This window comes from Bos indicus, chromosome 7, assembly GCF_029378745.1.
Source record: "Bos indicus isolate NIAB-ARS_2022 breed Sahiwal x Tharparkar chromosome 7, NIAB-ARS_B.indTharparkar_mat_pri_1.0, whole genome shotgun sequence".
NCBI lineage: Eukaryota > Metazoa > Chordata > Mammalia > Artiodactyla > Bovidae > Bos > Bos indicus.
The window spans coordinates 8,011,150-8,031,857 of record NC_091766.1 but is presented as its reverse complement, the minus strand read 5'-3'; the positions used below and the strand labels follow the sequence as shown (position 1 = coordinate 8,031,857).

General features: G+C 56.6%; 2 protein-coding genes across 5 annotated transcripts; one reads left to right on the top strand and one right to left on the bottom strand.

The window, feature by feature from the left end:
- Positions 1 to 1,069: 1,069 nt before the first annotated feature.
- Positions 1,070 to 8,165, top strand: SYDE1 (synapse defective Rho GTPase homolog 1). Of its 2 annotated transcripts, XM_070792636.1 has the most exons (9): positions 1,070 to 1,217; positions 2,773 to 3,108; positions 3,213 to 3,538; positions 3,665 to 3,857; positions 4,023 to 4,237; positions 5,173 to 5,299; positions 5,513 to 5,673; positions 6,246 to 6,471; positions 6,770 to 8,165. In XM_070792636.1, exons 1-9 carry the CDS (start codon positions 1,130 to 1,132, stop codon positions 7,171 to 7,173), a joined length of 2,076 nt encoding a protein of 691 aa, XP_070648737.1. In that variant the 5' UTR covers positions 1,070 to 1,129; the 3' UTR covers positions 7,174 to 8,165. The 2 variants fall into 2 exon arrangements, with proteins under 2 accessions (XP_070648737.1, XP_070648736.1); XM_070792635.1 differs by having other exon boundaries at positions 3,213 to 3,857.
- Positions 8,165 to 19,811, bottom strand: ILVBL (ilvB acetolactate synthase like). 3 transcript variants are annotated; one of them, XM_070792637.1, is made up of 17 exons: positions 19,790 to 19,811; positions 19,044 to 19,188; positions 17,066 to 17,267; positions 16,806 to 16,933; positions 16,566 to 16,704; positions 16,366 to 16,477; positions 13,223 to 13,322; positions 12,970 to 13,067; positions 12,718 to 12,854; positions 11,625 to 11,759; positions 9,859 to 9,973; positions 9,600 to 9,769; positions 9,456 to 9,526; positions 9,301 to 9,372; positions 9,017 to 9,122; positions 8,697 to 8,885; positions 8,165 to 8,462 (listed from the first exon to the last, which is right to left on the bottom strand). In XM_070792637.1, the coding sequence occupies exons 2-16, from the start codon at positions 19,176 to 19,178 to the stop codon at positions 8,707 to 8,709; spliced, it is 1,899 nt and encodes a 632-aa protein (XP_070648738.1). In that variant the 5' UTR covers positions 19,179 to 19,188; positions 19,790 to 19,811; the 3' UTR covers positions 8,165 to 8,462; positions 8,697 to 8,706. The 3 variants fall into 3 exon arrangements, with proteins under 3 accessions (XP_070648738.1, XP_019819534.2, XP_019819535.2); XM_019963975.2 differs by lacking the exon at positions 19,790 to 19,811 and adding an exon at positions 19,678 to 19,754; XM_019963976.2 differs by lacking the exon at positions 19,790 to 19,811 and adding an exon at positions 19,454 to 19,743.
- Between the last annotated feature and the right edge of the window lie 897 nt (positions 19,812 to 20,708).

Here is a 20,708-nt window from a genome sequence, read left to right as displayed (position 1 = left end):
TTCACTATCTCCAGGAGCTTGCTCAAATTCATGTCCATAGAGTCAGTGATGTTATCTAACCATCTCATCCTCTGCCACCCTCTTCTCCTTTTGCTTCAGTCTATCTCAGCATCGGGGTCTTTTCCAATGAGTCAGCTCTTTACATCATGTGGCCAAAGTACTGGGGCTTCAATGACAGTCCTTCCAATGAATAGTCAGGCTTGATTTCCTTTAGGATTGACTGGTTTGGTCTCCTTGCTGTCCAAAGGACTCTCAAGAGTCTTCTCTAGCACAATTTGAAAGCCTCATTTCTTCTGCACTCAGCCTTCTTTACAGTCCAACTCTCACATCCATATATGACTACTAGAAAAACCACACGTTTGACTGTACAGACCTTTGTTGGCAAGAGGCTTGTGGAGGTGCCACAGCTCCTGCGGCAGTCCCAGCACACACCTGGCATCAACTGCAAGTTCTGTAAGTGAACACGCCTCCAGATGATCCTGGCCCTTCGTTTGTTGAGTCACCCCAAACCTTGAAATCTTTCCAACAAAAGAGTAGAGACAACCAATGTCAGCTCTGTCCTGCCCCAGTCCTTAGCCCACAGCATCTGTGAGCATCATAGCACGGCTGATTTACAACCACTAAGCTTTGGGGTGGTTTGTTAAAGAGCAGTAGTAACTGGACTTGGGGAGAGAGAGGAGTGGAGAACTGGATGGAGGAGGAAGGCAAGAGAGTGGCATCCGGGGAAACTAAGGGAAGAGGGGATGTTGTCAAAATAAACGATGCCAGGGCTTGCACCAGGCTAGAGCAGTGGATGGGAGGAAAGAGAAGAGATCTGTGGATTTGTGCAGGACGCCTTTTGGAAGTAAACTCAAGAGAACCTGCTGTATGCGGTCACTAATGGAGGGTGGGTAAGAGGAAAGACAACAGCCAGTGACAGGTCCCCCGCCCGGCCCTGGCGATTGACTACAACTCCCAGCATCGCTCGCTCAGGCCGCGGGAAGGGCAAAAAAAAAAAAGTTTGGGCCAAGCATTCCCGGAATGCGCTTCCTGCTGGCGCGGGGCGGGGGGCGGGCGGGGAGACCGGGCGGGGCGGGGGGCGGCGCGGCCGGAGCCCGGGGCGCGCACTCAGCCCGGCCCGGGCCCCAGCATGGCCGAGCCGCTGCTCAGGAAGACCTTCTCCCGCCTTCGGGGCCGGGAGAAACTTCCCCGGAAAAAGTCGGACGCGAAGGAGCGCGGTGAGAGAGAGGGAGGTGGGGAAGAAGGGGCCCCGAACCCCGCCCGGCTTGGAAGAGGGTCCCAGGGCCCCAAAGAGGGACCGCTGAGGGGACAGGAGAAGCCCCGCGGAAACCCCCGGCGGGTCGGGGTTGGGGGCGGGGGCAGGCAAGGGTCGTGAAAGTAACGGGCCGGGGGGGAGAGGGGGCGCGGACCGTTATGTGCGCTTGACCAGGGATGCCAGCGCTGCGGGCTCCTCGGGAGGCCCGGGAGGGGGCCTCACCCCTGACAGGAAATGGGGCCGAGGCTGAGCGCCTGGAGAGTGGTGGGGAGGAGGAGCTGGGAGGCTGAGAAACTTGGGCTTAGTCAGGCCAGGCTGGCGACACCCAGTGCCCTAGAGACCAGGGATGGGAGACGGGGGCGTACACCCTGCAGAGGAGGGAGAGGCTGTGCGTCGATCGTGGGGGCCACCTCCCAGTCCCCTCTTACCTACTAGCCCGTAACTGCAGCTACACCCACCTTAGGCAGCCGCAGGAAACTGCCCCCTATACAGGTGGGGAAACTGAGGCACGGAGCAGTTTGGGTGATTTACCCAGTGCCAGTGAAGCGACTTAACAGCTCTGTGGACTACGCTACTAAATGAGAGCCCAGAGAGACTCGGGGAGTGGAAGTATGAGATGACCAGAGGAGGGAGTCGGCATGGAAGACCTTAAAGACATGGGAGCTGCGTGGGACAGGAAGTCCCGGAAAGGAAGGGGTTAAAGGAGGGAAGGCCAGAGGACTTCATGGATCTGACTTCCCCTCAGCGGTCTTCCCAGAGATTCCCAGGGTTCCCAGGGCAGAGAGAAGGGACAGGGGTGCCCACGCACAAACACACACAGGAAACAGCCCAGGATGTCAAAGGGGAGGATGGAGCAGCGGCGGGGCAGGGGAGTGGGGCGGGGTGGGAGGGGGGTGGTTCCGAAAGCAAAACTGTTGGGGTCTGTCTGGGCTAAAACACACGGTCAGCTCCAGGATTGGGGCAAGATTTGGAAAGAAAGGCAGCAGGGTGGGGAGTGACATGCTACGGGTAAAGAACCTGGCAGCCACACACTCACTGTCATGCCTGCTCTGGTCTTCTAAGCAAGCTAGCCAGCATCCACCATGGGCTGTGTGTGTGCCTGAGATATGAGTGCCTAGGAAGCGCTCTCATGCTGAGATCACAGTGAGGCTCAGATGGCAAGTGGTTTCCCCGAAGCCACCCACTGAGAAGGCACAAGCACGGGGCTCCACGCCAGCATTAAAGAGAGGCATGGGGACGTAGAGTGGGGAATACAAGGCCCAGGCCCGGAGAAACCTCTCTGGACCTCTGAGGCTGGAGGGCAGACGGACCGAGTCCTGTTTGGGACACTAGGGCAGGGAGCTGTGGGCAGGGAGCTGGTAGCAGGTGAGATTGCCAGCCTGCAGCCACCCATTCCAAATGAATGTGGGGAGTGTACAGGCTGAGTGCAACCCATGTCCCATAGGGGAAGAGCCCTGGGCTGGGGCTGCTCTGGGGGCAGTGGGAGGCTGCATCTCACTCCCCTTGCTCTCTGCCAGGCCGACCAGCCCAGCGCCCGGAGCCCAGTCCCCCAGAGCCCCAGGCCCCAGAAGGACCCCAGGCTGGAGCGGAGGGGCCCCCCAGCCCTGAGGCATCTCGGAGCCCCGCTCACGGTGCCTACCTGCAGAGCCTGGAGCCCAGCAGCCGCCGCTGGGTGCTGGGCGGGGCCAAGCCACCAGAGGAGGCCACTCTGGGGCCGGGGGCACCTGGCAGTGGGGAGCCTGCTGGTGAGATCTGGTACAACCCCATCCCAGAGGAGGACCCCAGACTCCCAGCACCGGAGCTCCCAGGCCCACAGCCAGGCTCAGCTGAGGCAGACAGCCCGGCCTCTCCAGGTGAGCACAAGCCTCCCACCCTGGGGCCTGCAAGGTGACTACAAGCATAATCACCCCCATCCCAAGCCCAGAATTCTGGACCCTGAGGTCTGCTGTCTTCACAGGCACAGCCCCTGCCAGCCCCCCGACCAAAGCCTCCCGCACCAAGTCCCCCGGCCCAGCCAGGCGCCTCTCAATGAAGATGAAGAAGCTGCCTGAGCTGCGGCGCCGACTGAGTCTGCGGAGCACCCGGACGAGCCGAGAGCGCGAGCGGGCCGCCCCCGAGGGCTCGGTCATTAGTCGTTACCACCTGGACAGCAGCGTGGGGACCCCAGGGCGGACAGCAGTAGCTGAGGGCGCACGCGGCCCGAGGGCGGGTTACCTCAGTGATGGCGACTCTCCTGAGCGCCCCGCGGGGCCTCCGTCACCCACTGCCTTCCGCCCCTATGAGGTGGGCCACTCCGCCCGGCCGCCCCCGGCTGCGCTCTGGGGCCGCCTCAGCCTGCACCTGTACGGGCTGGGGGGGCTGCGGCCTGCGCCTGGGGCCACTCCGCGAGACCTCTGCTGCCTGCTGCAGGTGGATGGGGTGGCCCGGGCCCGAACCGGGCCGCTGCGTGGGGGGCCAGACTTCCTGCGGCTGGACCACACCTTTCACCTGGAACTCGAGGCAGCCCGGCTGCTGCGGGCCCTGGTGCTGGCCTGGGACCCCGGTGTCCGGCGGCACCGGCCCTGCGCCCAAGGCACTGTGCTGCTGCCCACGGTTTTCCGAGGTAGGGTGCATGGTCTCGGAGGGGGCGGGGAGGGCACAGGACTCGGCTCCCAGCTCCCTCCTTCCTCTAGAGTGCCCAGGGTGGGGACGTAGCTTGGCCTAGGGGACAGGGCACAGGAAGTGATGGAGGAAGACCCCACTCAGGAAGTCCCCCTTGTGTCTTTAGGGTGCCAGGCCCAGCAGCTGGCTGTGCGCCTCGAGCCCCAAGGGCTGCTGTATGCCAAGCTGACCCTGTCGGAGCAACAAGAATCACCCAGCACAGCTGAGCCCCGAGTCTTTGGGCTGCCCTTGCCCCTGCTGGTGGAGCGTGAGCAGTCCCCTGGCCAGGTGCCTCTCATTATTCAGAAGTGTGTTGCGCAGATCGAGCGCCGAGGGCTGCGGGTAAGTCCCTCACCCCACCCTAGCTAGCCCCCAGACCTCAGAACCACTCCCCAGAATACCCAGGGTATGGAGGCCAGGCTTCCCCCTACCCCACCTGGGGAACTCTTAGCTCCAATCCCAGCCTAGACAAGGGCAGGAGCTCCCTACACACCCCCAGATCCTAGCATCTAGCCCAGAACTCATGGGTCCTCTGTTCATTAGATAACATAGGATCCCAGCCCTTTTGGAGCTCAGAGTCTGGTGGGGGAAAAGACATGACTGCTACTGCTACTGCTAAGTCACTTCAGTTGTGTCCGACTCTGTACGACCCTATAGACGGGAGCCCAGCAGGCTCCCCCATCCATGGGATTCTCCAGGCAAGAACACTGGAGTGGGTTGCCATTTCCTCCTCCAATGCATGAAAGTGAAAAGTGAAAGTGAAGTCGCTCAGTCGTGTCCGACCCTCAGCGACCCCATGGACTGCAACCTACCAGGCTCCTCCATCCATGGGATTTTCCAGGCAAGGGTACTGGAGTGGGGTGCCATTGCCTTCTCCAAAAGACATGACTAATAAATCACATATAAGAAACAGGCTGGGATAAGAGTGAAGAAGCTGGGACAACTTAAAGCAGGACCTGACCTGCTGGTTAGGACAGGGAAGGCTTTCCAGAGGAGGTGACAAGTAAGCTGAAAAGGAGTCAAGGTTTCCTGAGTCAAAGGAGGTGGGTGCCAGGACAAGTAATTTGGAGGGTTTACAGGGCTGGGTTGTCCAAGCAGCCAGATGGGGTCCCCCATGACAGGTGTCAGAAGAACAGAAAGGCAGCCAGTGAAGTTTCAGCCAGCCCCCAACCTCTCAGCCCACTGCCACCTGGATCCAGGCCTCTGGCCCTCACCCCATAGGGCCCACATCAGTCTGTACTCTGACAAAAAAGACACCTCTCTGCTCCAACCCCCAGGTGGTGGGGCTATACCGTCTGTGCGGTTCGGCAGCCGTGAAGAAAGAGCTTCGCGATGCCTTTGAGCGAGACAGTGCAGCTGTCTGCCTCTCTGAGGACCTGTACCCTGATATCAATGTCATCACCGGTCAGCTTGCCCCTTTGCTCTCCTGCCTGCTCCCCAGTCAACCCTCAACTCAAGGCAGTCCCTGTGGTCCCTCTAGGACTTCACCCCTTCTGTTGGCCTTGTTTTTACCTTCCTGCACCTGTCCTCCTCCTCTTGCCCCCCTCCCAGCCCCTGCTGAAGTTCCAGCCTCAGAACTCAGGGGTGCCCTAACTAGTGTGGGCCCTATATCCACAGGCATCCTCAAGGATTATCTTCGGGAGCTGCCTACCCCACTCATCACCCAGCCCCTCTATCAGGTGGTGCTGGAGGCCATGGCCCGAGGGCCCCCAAGCAGGGCTCCATCCAGCACTGAGGGCACCCGTGAGCTCCTCAGCTGCCTGCCAGATGTGGAGAGGGTGAGTTGGGCCTGGGGGGTGGGGAGAGTGGGCAGGACAGGGAGTGAACTGACATCAGCAGAATGTTTCTCCCATGCCTGGGCTGGTGATGGCCATGAATGTGTGGCACCATCACACTCCTAGTGCTGTTAGTGTCCCCACTTTATAGATAATGGAAGCCAAGGCCCAGGGCAGTTGAGTGAGTTGCCTCAGGTTTCACAGGCAGGATGTATCGAAATTAACAGACTCAACAGAGGTCTGTCAACCTACCGTAAGGGAGGTTCCTGGTTGTGGGATCCTGCCTTTGTACCTCAATATCCTCATCTGTAAAATGGGATTACTACCAGCCCTGCCTAACACACAGAGGAGAAGGTTCAAGCCCAAGTTCTGCCATTTCAAAGTTGTTACCTTTGGCCTCAGTCTTCCCTCCAGCAAAACGGGAGCATAATACTAATAGCTAAGTTCTGGCAGGATCATCTCCCAGCTATGAGACTGAATCTCAGTTTCCCCATTCTGAACCGCCTTAGTCTGCCTTGAGTGCGACAGGGGACCGACTTTGCCCATCTCGTACTCGCCCAACCCTCTTCTCTCAGGCTACATTGACGCTTCTCCTGGACCACCTGCGCCTTGTCTCCTCCTTCCACGCCCACAACCGCATGACTCCGCAGAACCTGGCCGTTTGCTTCGGTCCCGTGCTGCTGCCAGCGCGCCAGGCACCCGCCAGGCCCCGCATCCGCAGCTCTGGCCCGGGTCTCTCGAATGCGGTGGACTTCAAGCGCCATATCGAGGTGCTGCACTACCTGCTGCAAGCCTGGCCAGGTGAGCTGGCCCCCGCCCCCGCGCCGCGGAAACGAGCCTGGTATCCCAGACGATGCTTTCTCTGGCGGCCAGTTAAGAGTCTTGGGCTTCAGGCGAGGCACGCCCCCTCGTCAGAGTGAAAACCAGTACCTAGTTGCCTGAGCAACCAGTACTAGCTCAGCCAGTGAAATCCCGATCCGGTCGAAGGCCTTGCCTTTCGACAGGCCAGTAAGGGGCGTGATTACCTAAACAGCCAATCAGAGGCCTAGGTGTCGCCTCTGGACGTGACGTCACCCAAGCCCTCCCTCTCCCACTGCAGATCCCCGCAGGCCCCCAGAGCCTCCGGAGCTCGTCCCGTACCTGCGGCCCAAACGACAGCCATCGCTGCACTTGCCGCTAGCGAGCCCCGAAGTGGTGACTCGGCCCCGCGGCCGGGGCGGTCCCGAAAGCCCCCCGAGCAACCGCTACGCGGGTGACTGGAGTGTTTGCGGGCGGGACTTCCTGCCCTGTGGGCGGGACTTCCTCTCCGGGCCAGACTACGACCACGTGACGGGCAGCGACAGTGAAGATGAGGACGACGAGGTTGGAGAGCCGACTGGCGCCACCGATTTTGAAGACGACTTCGAGGCGCCCTTCAACCCGCACCTGAACCTCAAAGACTTTGATGCCCTCATCCTGGACCTGGAGAGAGAGCTCTCCAAGCAGATCAACGTGTGTCTCTGAGCCGGGCGGGGCTGGACCCCAATTACTAAGGCCAGGCTCCTGGTTGCTAAGGCGGTGCCCTAACGACCTAGGGAGGACCAGACCTGTAGCTCAGGCCTAACTCCTGGTTACTGGGGAATTGCCTAGCCACCAGCCGATCCTTTGCTGAGAATCATTCCCTATTTCCAGTACTCAGTATTTGGACACTGGTTGCGACGGCCGGGCATGGGGGACTTTAGGGACCAGCTATTGTGGCCATCTTTTCTTGAGTACCAAGGGTTTCTCTCCTGGCTACCAAAAGGCAGTTCTGCTTGCAGGGCCGCCATCTTTAGCCAGGGAAACACCAGTTACTGTGAGCATCACCCTGAGATGGTGAGACACCCTCCCAGTCAGTCCTTGCTGCTGCCAACCAAATCAGTATTAGCTTTGAGCACTGCACTCTGCTTCTCCCTCAGTGGGCCCAAGGACTATGAAGAAGTGCTGTTTGAGGCAGGGTGTCGGGGGAGCCCCTCTCCTGGGCTCTGGATAGATAGGAGCAACCTGGGGCTTATAGGAAAACAAGTGGTTTCGCCACCCTCTTTTCCAGGGAAAACCTCATAATTGCCTCAAACCAGCAAAAGTAGATAGCAAGAGTCTGGCCCTTCCCCTCCCCAATTCTTCCTCCCCATTCCTGAAGAAATTAAGCACTTATAAGACCTCCCTTTTGGAGGGGCCCCACCTGAAGTGTCAGGCTGGGGGCACTTTGGTACGGAACATATTTATTGCCTCCCTGCGTGTGTGCCTGTGTGTGAGGAGTAATGTGTATGGACGTGTCTAGAGTGGGTATGTGGGGCTCTTTCAGGGACCACAGAGGGGGTGGGGGGAAGAGTTTGCAGTGCCCAGGCACCCTGAAATCCCCAGTAATGGTGCCTCAGTGAGCCCCCGAGTTCCAGTGGGAGAGTAGGGTCCCCTCCTGTCTCCCCCCTCTTTCCCTCACTTCCATCTTTGTGGACAATAAATCAATATGCACAGGTTCTGGGATGAGTACTTGGGCCCCCACGGAGCTGACGTGGTTTATTCAGTGTGTGAGACAGGAAGCTGCAATACTTTGGCCACCTAATGCGAAAGAGCCAATTCATTGGAAAAGGCCCTGATGCTGGGAAAGACCGATGGCAAAAGGAGAAGGAGGCAGCAGAGGATGAGATGGTTAAGATAGCATCACCGACTTAATGGACATGAATTTGAGCACACTCTGGGAGATAGTGGAGGGATGAAGGAGCCTGGCGTGCTGCAGTCCATGGAGTCGCGAAGAGCTGGACACGACTTAGCGACTGAACAACAAGTGAGGAGGGGAGAAAGGACACAGTTGAGCTCACAAATAGGCCCAAGGACTCCCCAGGGCTGTCAGAGCCTCTCTTAGCTCTGACTCCGTCCAGCCCCTCCCTGTCCTCAGGGAAGATTGCAGGGTCACTGGGCCTCATGGCTTAGGCCCAGGGCAGGCAAGGATAAAACTCCAAGCCAGCTAGGCACAGTCCAGAGGTGGGAAGAGAGTCAAGAGCACTGACCCGTGAGGCCCTACATGGCGATGGAGCCGTCCCGGAAGTCCGTCCTCCCGATGAGAATGTTGACCACAACCGGGTGGCCATCCTGGCACCACTGCTGGGCGTCACGCAGCACCTTGACCACCTGATCCTCATTCTCGCGTGAGAGCAGCAAGCCCTGGGCCCCCAGTCCCTGGGCTGCCTTGTGATAATCTGAAACGGGAGGGCAAGTCAGAATGGTGGCAGAAACCCAGCTCCCCATGCAGGTAGCCCAGGAGAGGAATACACGTTCAGCTGACCCTGAAATGGCATTCCCCCTCCCCACCCATCCAGGCCCCTCTCACCAGTGTAAGCCAAGCCACAGGCCACATTGCTGCCCAGAGAGGGCACCTGCTCCCTGGAAATCTGGGTCCAGCCAGCATCATTTCCTATCAAGGCCATCACTGGGATCTGCAGGGAGGGAGAGGAGGCCAAGCCAAGGCCTTCAGTCCCAAGGCTTGGCCAGTGGCAGGTGAGAGGCAGGGACAGGACCTCTGCCAGATAAGGAGCTCCCTCCCCAGTCCACCCCTGAGGATATCTCCCAGAATCCCAGGCTCTGAGCTTCCCTTAGGCCAGCCCGCCCGGTCACCTTGTGTCTGACGAAGGTGTCAAATTCGATGAGGCTATAGCCAAACGCTCCATCCCCAAACAAGCACCAGACCTGAGGAGGGTACCAAGGATGGTTGGGCTGGCTTATGGCCCAGAAAGCAGCAAGCCTCCCGCACCCAGCACACTCTGACTCACCTCCGCATCCGGCCGACATAGTTTGGCCCCAAGTGCAAATCCGGCACCAACCCCCAGAGTCCCAAAGGCCCCTAGGAGAACCAAGAGCAGGTGTAAAGAGGCCCAGAGGAGTGCAAGCTGCCCCAGGTGTAGGTCTGCCCTTACCAGGATCAAGCCAACGCAAGGGCCCACGGGGCTGCACCAGGTAGGCAGCTGTGCCCACGAAGTCCCCGCCATCAACCACCAGGATGGAGTTGTCAGGCAGAGTGTCCTCCACCAGCTGCAGGACCCGCACCGGGTTAAGATGCTGGGCTACGGGCATCAGTGCCTTCTCCCTGTGACGGAGCAAGGCAGGTCAGCAGAGCCAGCAGCCTAGCCCGCCAGGAACCCATGACCCACCAAGTCCACTCTACCCAGCCCCCACCGAAAGGCCTGCTCCTTCTGTTGGTCGGCTTGCCGAAGCTCCTCTGCCCAGTCTGAGGCCCACATCTGACCCCGGAGGCCCTCCACCAGCTTCACCACGAAGGAGCCCACATCTCCTGGGGAAGGAAGAGGGCATAGCTGTGGGGAGAAGGCCACCTCCTACCCTTTAACCACCAGAGACCCAAAGGCAGCAGGAAGCCAACAGGCATCTGAAGCAAGGAAGCAGGTAGCGGGGAAGGTGGGGGTGGAGATGGCCTAAGGCAAAATGAGTGAAATACCCCAGAGCCTGCCAGAACCAGGGTTAGGGCAACAGGGGTGAGAGGGAGAGCAAGGCCAAAGTGAGTTGGCGGGGCTTCCCTGGGGCCTCAGTGGTAAAGAATCTGTCTACCAATGCAGGAGACACAGGTTCGATCCCTGGTCCGGGAAGATCTCACATGCCACTGAGCAACCAAGCTCATGCACCACAACTATTGAGCCTGTGCTCTGGAGCCCAGGAGCGGAACCCTAGAGCCTGTACTCCACATCAAGAGAAGCCCCACAATGAGAAGCCTGCACACTGAAACTAAAGAGTAGCCCCCACTGGCCACAACTAGAGAAAAGCCCATGCAGCAATGAAGACCCGGTGCAGCCAAAAATTAAAAAATTACAAAGTGAGTTAGAAACTCATATCTGCCTCTGTCTCCTGCCTCCCCCTTCACACCCTAGGTCACACAGAGGCAGGTCAATTCTGCCTCTGAAACATGTCACTAAACACACCTCTATCGTCCAAGTACATCTCAACAACCCAGGCACACAGAGTATTGGAGAGCAACCAAATTAGCCAATGACGATGTACCTTTCATCAGCTCCATCTCAGAAATGATCACACAGAGGCTCAGCGAAGCTGAGTTTCTCCTCCCTGCCCATCCCAACTCCAGGCCTCATGGTTGCTGTCCTGGCCTTAACAGCCCCCTTGCCTCTACGTGGTCCTCTCCAACTTGCTGCCCATCAGCTGCTCCAGTGGGTCTTCCCAAACATGAATGCACATGGTGCCATTTCTTTGCCCGACACAAGTTCCCTCTCACCTACACTGCAGGGTAGAGTCAACGTCCTTGGAACAATGGGCAAAGCAGGACACGGAAAGGCTGTGGAAGAGGACTGAACAGGGGTAGAAGAGCCATGACAGAAAAACTGAGAGACCCCAGGGCAGGCCCTAAGGGCAGCGGGCAACATGGGAGAGTACAGTCAGGAAACGTGATCACATGCACATTCCCAGGCCTTCCCCCTGGTACACATGCTGTGTGTGCATGTGCATGTGTGCTCAGTCGGGTCTGAGTCTTTGTGACCTCATGGACTGTAGACCGAGAGGCTCCTCTGTCCATGGGATCTCCCAGGCACAAATACTGGAGTGGGGTGCCATTTCTTCCTCCAGGGGATCTTCCCAACCCAAGGATCAAACCCTCATCTCTTGCATCTCCTGCATTGGCAAGAGGATTGTTTATCACTAGCGCCATCTGGGAAGCTCTGGTTTACAGTAAACAATTTTAGAGGTAGTAACAACTGACCTACGAAGGGGAATGACCATTTTATGCACAATAAAAATTTCTAAAAAAAACCCTACCCTTAGTTCATCCAGAAGCACCTACCAGTCTAAGGGTCAAATATGCATCTCCAGCCAACTGGGTGCCCCCTGCGGCAGGATCCAGGCCTTGGTCACCAGCACCCAGCTCAAGCCAGCTGTCAGCAGAGGCCAGAAGAAAAGCGACACATACAAAAGGAGGGGCTCACCCTGCACAGCCTCTTGGGGCTTCCAGAAAATGTCTGAGTTGATCAGCATCTCCTTCCGGTCACGGTTGACAACAATGATTTTGCTGCTGCGGCTGAGGACACGCCCATAGGACAGGCGGAAGTCACACACTGCTCCTGGGGAAAGGGGACGGGGTCTCAGCAGACCCAGGACCAGTTTCCTGGGGGTGCCCGCCACCTTACTCAATCCACTGTGGTAGCCTGAATGCAGAAAGGTCCCCATCCCTCACCTCTCCCTGTGCCAGTGCCACCTGCAATAAGACTGCAGGTACCCACTCCTGGAACCTAGACTGGCCCCCGGACCTATGGTGCTCTGGCCTGTAAGAATGTGTGAGAAGTCATGGCGTGTGTTCCTGAAGCCAGACCTCCAGCAGCCTTGCAGTTTCCACCCTTCTCTCTGATATAACCTTGTTCCCCAAGCCCTGCATGTTTCTCATCACCCACCAAGTGAAGAAGGCCAGGCTGCTTGGCTGGATGATGAGAAACATGGAGGAGGAGGTAGGGGGAGAGAGAAAACTCAGTTACCCCAACCGAGGCCATGCTAGCCCAGTCCTGCAGCCAGTCAACCCCCAAGTACACGAGCCAGCCCAACCACTGCCTTCCCACATCCCTGAATGTAGACTCAAGGATGAGCCCTGCCAAAATGAGAAAAAAACTGTCAACTAACTCATGGGTGGGTCTTGAGAAATAATAAGTGCGTTGTAAGCCATGGCGTTTAGGGTGGTTATTATACAACGGTTGCTAACTGATAAAACTATTATTTGCCTAGCAGGATTCAGAGCACTTTATGTAAGAAGATATGTGTACGGGCTGTGTCAATGTTATATAATGCATATATATGCAAGTACTGTATACACAGCCCCACAGGTGCCCACTCTCTGTCCATGCCCTTCTGTGTAAAGCTGGGTCCCAGACACAACTGGCACTTGGTGAGAAATTAGGGGTGAGAGGTAGGAGGGTGGGTGATTATGAGACTAGGTGCCAGCCAGTACCCAACTAGGGGGTCAAGGTCACATGGGCAGGGAGGTACCTAGAGGGAGCGAAAAGGGAGGGAGGGTAGGAGGACCAGGCCCACCTGCCAGGACGACCACGTCTGCCTTCTTCAGGGCAGCCCTGCGGTTCTGCCGGAAATGGAGGGGGTGGTTGCGGCCCAGCAGTCCCCGTGCCATCCCCGCCAGGAAGCAAGGGATGCCCAGGGTCTCCACGGCAACCCTAGGGATCCAGGCAGAACAGAAGTGAGTATGGCCCAGGGCCTGCCCGTCCTCCCAGGGCACCAGGGGACCAGGCATGTGACCCTAACAATAAGGGCAGGCCAGAGGCTTCTCACCGAAGCTTGTCTGAGGATGTCGGAGGCAGCAGGGCCTGGCTCCCAATTAGCATGAGGGGCTTTTTGGCCCGACTCAAGATCTCCACACATCGCTGAACCTGGGGCAAGAGGTGGGGGCTCAAAGAGCTGACCTCGGGTCACCAGGAGGCCCCCAAGTTGACAGCCCCGATACTGATTCAGAGAGAAGCCACTCAGCATGTGGCAGAGGTTGGAGGGGGGCGGGGTCCCTGGCCAGGGAACAGAGGTAAGTCACCTGCTGGGGGGAGGCCTGGGGAATGTCCAGGGGCAGAGGCCCCTCAGGCTGAGGCTCCCAAGCTCCTGCAAAGAGGTTGGCCAGGGAATTCGCCAAGTACCTGCGAAGAGAAGAGGAAGAGGCCATTACCAGGAGTAATTACCAGGGTTTCAGAAGCTGAAAGAGAAGGGCCCAGAAAGGGACTGGAAAGGGCAGGAACAGAGGTGGATGAGCAGTGGCCTGGGGACACAGACCCCAGCGGCCAAGTGCCCAGTGGCCTGTTTCCCCTTGGAAGCTTCCAGTGACCACCCCAACCTAACACAGACCTTGAGAAATAAGGGCCACAGGCTGGAGCACCAGAATCAGGGGCCAGACCCGCCGGGTCAGACAGATGTGGGCTTGGGTTCTGGCTCTGCTGCTTCCTGTGTGACTCTGGTTGAGAGACTTAACTTTTCTGAGCTTCCTCCTCTGTAAGATGTAAAAGGGACCGTCTCTCCCAAGGTCCAGTGGTATATCCACTCAGGATATAAAGCATGTTGCAAAACACTGTGCTGTTGTCTAGGCACTAAGTCATGTGTGTCCAATTCCTTTGCAAACCCATGGACTGTATGCCAGGCTCCTCTGTCCATGTTATTCTCCAGACAAGAATACTGGAGTGGGTTGCCATGCCCTTCATCCAGATCTTCCTGACCTGGGGATCTAACCCGACTCTCTTACATCTCCTGCACTGGCAGGCAGGTTCTTTACCACTAGCACCACCTGAGAAGCCCGGTATGTACATATCTATCCCTAACTCCCTAACTATCCCTTCCCCCATCCTTCCCCACTGACAACCATAAGTTTGTTCTCTAAGTCTGTGAGTCCCTTTCCATTTCATAAATAAGTTCATTTGTATCATTTCTTTTTAGATTCCCCATATAAGGGATGTCATATGATATTTCTCCATCTCTATCGCACTTACTTCACTCAGCATAACAATCTCTAGACCCATCCATGTTGCTGCAAATGGCATTATTTCATTCTTTTTTATGGACTCAGCCCTATTCTTATTTAAGGTAATAATGATTAATTCTTTTCTACTTCAGCATATGCTTTGCAGTATCAAAATAATCTCACTTTATTTTTCACAAAATCTTAGTCTAGAGAGAAAAAGCCATGTTTGTCCAGCTTGCAGATGAGGAAGCTGACATCAAGCAAGGTTTACTCACAATATACATAAGTCAAATCATTATGCTGTACACCTTAAACCTACACTGTGCTGTTTATGTCAATTAGATCTCAATAAAACTGGAAGAAAAAAAAAAAGAGAGGTTTAATCATTTGTTCACAGCTAGCTAGTGGCAGTTCTGGGATTTGAACCCATCTCTCTGGACTTTCATTTCACTCCAGCTACGTTACAGATGGAACATAGCTGTGTGAATTAAGCACTGAAGGTTCCTTCAGGCTGAACCCTAGTGCACCATTAACAAACTGGACAACTGCATGCAAGTCATTCAGCTGCCTTGGGTCTCAGTTACCTAATCTGTGAAATGGGTTGAATAATACCTGAGTCTTAACTCTAAGGGTTATTATAAAAGACATGTGAGTTAACCTGCTACACCATGAGCTGGCCTTCCAGGTGCTCCTCATATGCCCAGGGAGCAGGGACCTGTCTGTCCTGTTCATGCCCATCCTGGCACCCAGCACATAGTGGCACTCACTAAATATTTGGAGGGGGAGTAGAAGGCAGAGGGGCAAGGACAGGCAAATGGAAGGGACAGAGGGGGAAGAGGAGGAGAATTGATTCTCCTTTCTGTGTCCTGTTTCAGCGAGGTCCACCTCAGTGGTGACCAGAAGTGATCCCTGTCACATACCTCTGCTCAGTCTATGCCCCTACTTACAACCTTTTTTAGCCTCTCAATGGAAAGACGTTCCTTCATGAAACTTGCAGCTCTTCCAGGAAAACCTTAAAGCTCATCCCACGCCAGGCCTGATGCCCTGCTCTCTCCAACACCCAGGCTACTCACCACTCAAAAGTCCCATAGGAGGCCCCAGAGTGAACTGTGCCCATGCTGTGGGCCTATAGGGACCCACCGTCCCCTTACCCTGTCCTGCTGCAGGTCCAGACACTCATATGAGATCCATCCACATCTCTGCATTCCACAGCCACCAGCTAGATTCCAGGCCACCATCATCTCTCATCCCAGGGACTGCCACACCACCTCCCTGGCTTCCCAGCTTCCACCTGACCCCAAAGTCCACTCTCTGGCAAGAGCCACAGGGATCGTTAATAAAAACCCAAACCAGGGCTTCCATGATGGCTCAGTGGTAAAGGATCCACCTGCCAATGCAGAAGACACGGCCTCAATCCCTGGCCTGGGAGGACCCCACATGCTTTAGGACAACTAAGCTCAGGTGCCACAACTACTGAGCCTGTACTCTACAGCCCAGGAGCTGCAACTACTGAGCCCCACATGCTCTAGAGCCGGTGCTCCAAACAAGAGAAGCCGCTGCAATGAGAAGCCCACAAACTGCAACTAGAAGAGAGTAGCCCTGATTCACCACAACTGGAGAAAAGCCTGCATAGCAATGAAGACCCAGCACAGCCAAATTAATAAAAATAAAAACCAAACCAGGGTATCCCATGCCAGTGCTTAAGGTCCTAAAATTAAAGGACTCAAATTAAAAACAAAGCCCCAGGGACTTTCCTGGCAGTCCAGTGGTTAAGACTTTGCAGGGGTACAGGTTCAATCCCTGGTCTGGGGGTTCAGATGCCACATGCCTCAAGACCAAAAAAACACAAAGCAGAAGCAACACTGTAACACGTTCAAGACCTTTTATTTAAAAAACCACAGCCATTTATTTAAAAAAACAAAGCCCCAGGTCTGCCCAGGCACTCCTGCTGACTGCTCTCAGCTCAGCCTCTACCCTTCTCCCCTTTGCTCACCTGCTGCCACCACACGGGCCACTTTGCTTCCCAGCCCACAAACTTCATTCCTGCCTCAGGACCTTTGCATATGCTGTCTCCTCTACCTAGGAGAAACTCTAGGTAGAGGAGAAACTCTCCCCGTGGCTGGCTCCTCTCAAACTAATGTGCAAATCAGTGAATGAGTCAAAGAAAGGATGGGTGCTGGCAGGGATCTGTGAGAGAAGCCAAGGAATATGGGAGGGAGTGGGCTACTTACCAGTGGACCGCTCGACTCATGAGGCCCTTGGGCGGCTTAGCTGGCACCATCTCCTTCTGAACCATGAAGTAGGGGTACAGCACGTCCAGAGGCAGTTCCACAAACACCGGGCCTGCATGGAGACAAGGAGAACGCTCAGTTTGCTGTGCCTCCCAGGTCCCAGGGTGGAACCTCTGCCCAGCCCCCGCCCCACTACCTACCGGGGGTGCCCGACTGTGCAGCGGCCATCGCAGCCCTCAGGGTGGGGATGATATCCCGCACTCTCCGCACAGAAGCACAAAACTTGCAGAGCGGCCGGAACAGGGCTATCTGATCAATTGCCTGGAGTGCACCCCGATTCTAGTAGAGACAGAAAAAAATCTAGGAAGTCAACACATGAGCACTTCCAGGCTCCCTGGGGTCCCTGCCACCTGCCCCCCACCCTCACCAGGACAGGGCACCTGCAGCAGGGTGCTGGCAGCCCCACCCAGGAGCAGGACTGGGGACTGGGCTATCTGGGCATTCTTCACCGCAGTCACTGTGTTGGTGAGGCCGGGACCGGCCGTCACTGCAGCCACGCCCACTGTCCCTGGAACACAAAGCCTGTCTCAGCTGGGTCCACCCTCCCGGCCACGTTCCTCCCCCCGCCAAAATAAAAACCCTGCCCCCTCAAAGACATCCCAGTCTCACCAGCCCCCAGCCCTCCCCATTCTGCCCTCACCGGTCAGGCGGGCTACAGCATCAGCGGCAAAGACAGCTGTGACTTCGTGGCGGGTGTCCACCACGCGGATGCCCAACTTCTCACAGGCCACCAGCAGTGGCGAAATGTGCCCGCCGACCAGTGTGAAAAGGAAGCGCACACCGTGGGCCTTCAGCACGGCTGCCACATTTTCCCCACCATGCCGGGTGCTTGCCGTGTCCACCTGGGCCGGGAGAGGGGAGGAGTGAGATTGTCAAGGACCAAGGTGCGGGCACCAGGGCAGGTGGGCAGAGGAATTACACCCCTCCGCCAGGAAGTAGGGGAGGGGCAAGGTGGGAGGCAGGGGAAGCTTGGTGTTGCTTTGCTGTTGTTTAGTCGCTAGATCGTGTCTGACTCTTTTGCGACCCGCATGGATTGTAGCCCGCCAGGTTCCTCTTTCCATGGAATTTCCCAGGCAGTAAACACCAGAAAGGGTTAACTTCCTTCTCCAGGAGATCTTCCCGACCCAGGGATTGAACCCACGTCTCCCGCATTGGCAGACGGATTCTTTACCACTGAGCCACACCAGGCATCTTATCAGAGCCTCCCGACAATATAGCCTTTTACAACTACAAAGACCAAGACTCCTGAGCAAGATTCAAAGTCCCATAGAATCAGTGCTCTCAAGGCACCTGTGGCGCAAGCAGGAAGAGAGGTTAGGGAAGGTGGATCCACGGAACCCAAGGGAGCTTGGCCAGAAGCCACCAGCTGGGACTCCAGAACAGCCCGCCCTCCAGTATCAGGGCCCCACAACAGGAGACTGCTGACTCGTCTCCCAGGCCCCTCCCACCCACTGGAACAGGCCCCGCTCATAGGCTGCCAACCACCAAGTGCCTAGCACGGGAGCAGCCTGTGGCAAAGACGATGCTGGGGCTTCCCAGCCCCAGCTTCCACACAGCCCTGTACACCAGAGACCAGAGGCCTTTGTCACTGTTGTGGTTGTTCAGTCACTCAGTCATGTCCGAGTCTTTTGCAACCCCACGGACTGCAGCCTGCCAGGCTCCTCTGTCCACAGGACCCCCCAGGCAAGAATACTGGAGTGGGTGGCCATTTCCTTCTCCAGGGGATCTTCCCAACCTAAGGATCAAATCCACATCTCCTGCATTGGCAGGCAGGTTCCTTATCACTGCACCACCTGGGAAGCCCGGCCTTTGTCTTAAATCTTTACAAGTCCACAGGGATAGTGGCGCTGCTCCAGGCTAGGAGGGAGACTTCCCTGGTGGTCAAGACTTCGCCTTCCAATGCAGAGGGTGTGGGTTCAATCCCTGGGCAGGGAGCTAAGATCCCACATGCCTGGTAGCCAAAAACCCAAAACATAAAACAGGAGCAACACTGTAACAAATTCAGTAAAGACTTAAAAAAAAAAAAAAGGAAAGGGTCTGGAAAAGGGTGATTTTCTTCGAGGAGCCAAGTAGTTCAGAGCCAGGTCTGTGGGGTCACTTCTTCCCCAAACAGGTCACCTAAGGCAAGTCATCACACACCCTCTCTGAGCCTCAGTTTCCGCTTGTGGAAAATGAAGACAGACTGTTGGGTACTTGGGAAAATCGCTCTAAAGCGTTAAGCAGAACAGACAGCTACCCTCACAAAACTGTTACGGCCAGCCACATCCTCTGGGGCCTGCCCTCAGTACTCTGACTCCACCGTGTTAGGGAGCATCGCTCTGTGAAAAGGACTGGGGACCTTTAAGGAAGAGGGTAGATGGGGTGTGGAGTGCCGGGCGGGGTGTGGAGTGCCGGGCAGCTGTAGTTTGCCTGTGGCCTCTTCCTAGAGGCAAAGTCCAGGGTCCCAGAAGCAATTCCGCAATAGCAACCGGATCCTAGAATTTCCCGATCAGTCAGTCGCTCTGCATTAATCGGAACCTCACTCTCCTCGCCTGTGAAATGGGTTAGCTAGAAACGGTGCTAACGGAAGTCCACTCCTTTGACTGACCCCGGCCCGCCACCCCTGTATGCCCCCGAACCTTGTGCATCAACTGATAGAAGAGCCCCAGGCGGTGAGCGGCGCCCAGCAAGGCGGCCACTAGCGTCCCAAAGGCCAGGAGCAGAAAAGAGGAGAAGAAGCCCCAAGCTGGGGCGGCAGCCACCGCGGTCTCCATGAGCTGACACCTAAAGAAGAAAGGGCAGTGCTAGGACTTGGACGCGACAATTAAATTATCCAGAAGGCACACCCCCTCTCCCGGCCCAGATCCCGTCCACGCCCCTTGTCTCGCACACCTAAACGATCACGCCCCTTACACCTCCAGGCTCCTACCCAGGCCACGCCCCTTGCAACGCTAGCCCAACCCCCTCGCCCCCTACATAACCACGACCAACTAAATTAGGCCACCACAAGTCAACGCGGCGACAACGCCTCCAATTATTTCCCATTTACCTGCTTCTCAATGGGTCCGCGGGAAGCCCCGCCTCTCTTTGATATCACGGACCCGAATCTTCGTCCTAGTGGTGAGCCCACCCCACGACTACACCCCCAAGTCAGCGTGCATGACCCTCTCCTGAAGCCGGACCCCTCCCCTCCAGCGAGGGCCTGGACTCCAATCTGACTCCCGACTCCAGGCCGTGAGTCAAGGTCAGATCGTAACAGGATGCTCCTCCTACCCTCGTGGCACTTTAACCTTCATTCATAGGAAATGGCGCTGGCTCCAGAGGAATTCGGCGCCCTACGTGTCACGTGACCAGGCGCACAACTTGAAAGGGTTGGGCCAATTACCTATGTCCTTGCCCCTTTTGGCCACTTGGATCCAGGGCTCCCCTCCGCGCATGCGCGGAGCCCTAGCCACTCTCCGGGACACAGGCCCCTCCTCTAAGAGCTCTGTCTCTACTGGCTGCCTCTTGCACAGGCTCCGCCCTCCCTCGCTTTTCATTGGCTAGTGCTGCAAGCCTCACACACGCACACCCTTTTTTTTTTTTTTTTAACAAGAAGCCACGCCCCTCTACGACTTTCAGCAGCCTGGAGTCTAGCGGATCCGCCCTCCTCCGGTCTCCCCGTGGCCCCAAGTTGCGGGCCTGCAGATTCCCTGCATTCCGAGCCCATACTGCTTCCCACATCAGGCATGCTGTACGCCCCTTCACGTTGGCCCAGTACGGACGATCACAAACCCCTCGCCCAGTGTCACCATCCGTGATCTCAGCCCAATCAAACCCTGACCCTCTCTCTGGCTCCAGACTCGGCCTCCCACCCCACCGCAATTCTGAAAAGGCAGAGGCCTGCCCTCTTTCCACTAGGCCTGCTTCCACTGTTTCCCTTACCCTCGTAGGCTCTGCCCACTTCCTGCAGTCTTGGGGGTTTTCTGCTTCCATTGAAGGAGAGGGAACACTCTACGAGTGGTCCCCGTTCCAGCCCACGATTCGCCACATTGCAGCCTTCTGGAATACGATCTCCCCATCAGTAAAGGAGGAATAATTATGGTCCCCAATGCTCTGCTGCTCTCCAAGACAAACCCTGCCGTTTTATACTGGCTCCCATCCCGAGTCAACTTCTGGGATTGCCCTCTGAGAATTCTACCCCATCGTTCATATTCTGTAGAATCATTCTGTTGCAGAAACCAGTACTCAAGAAACCGAGCACTACACTCAGAGAGTTGGAGAACTCAGGTTTATTTCGCCAGCGGGCTCAGTGGAGTTAACAC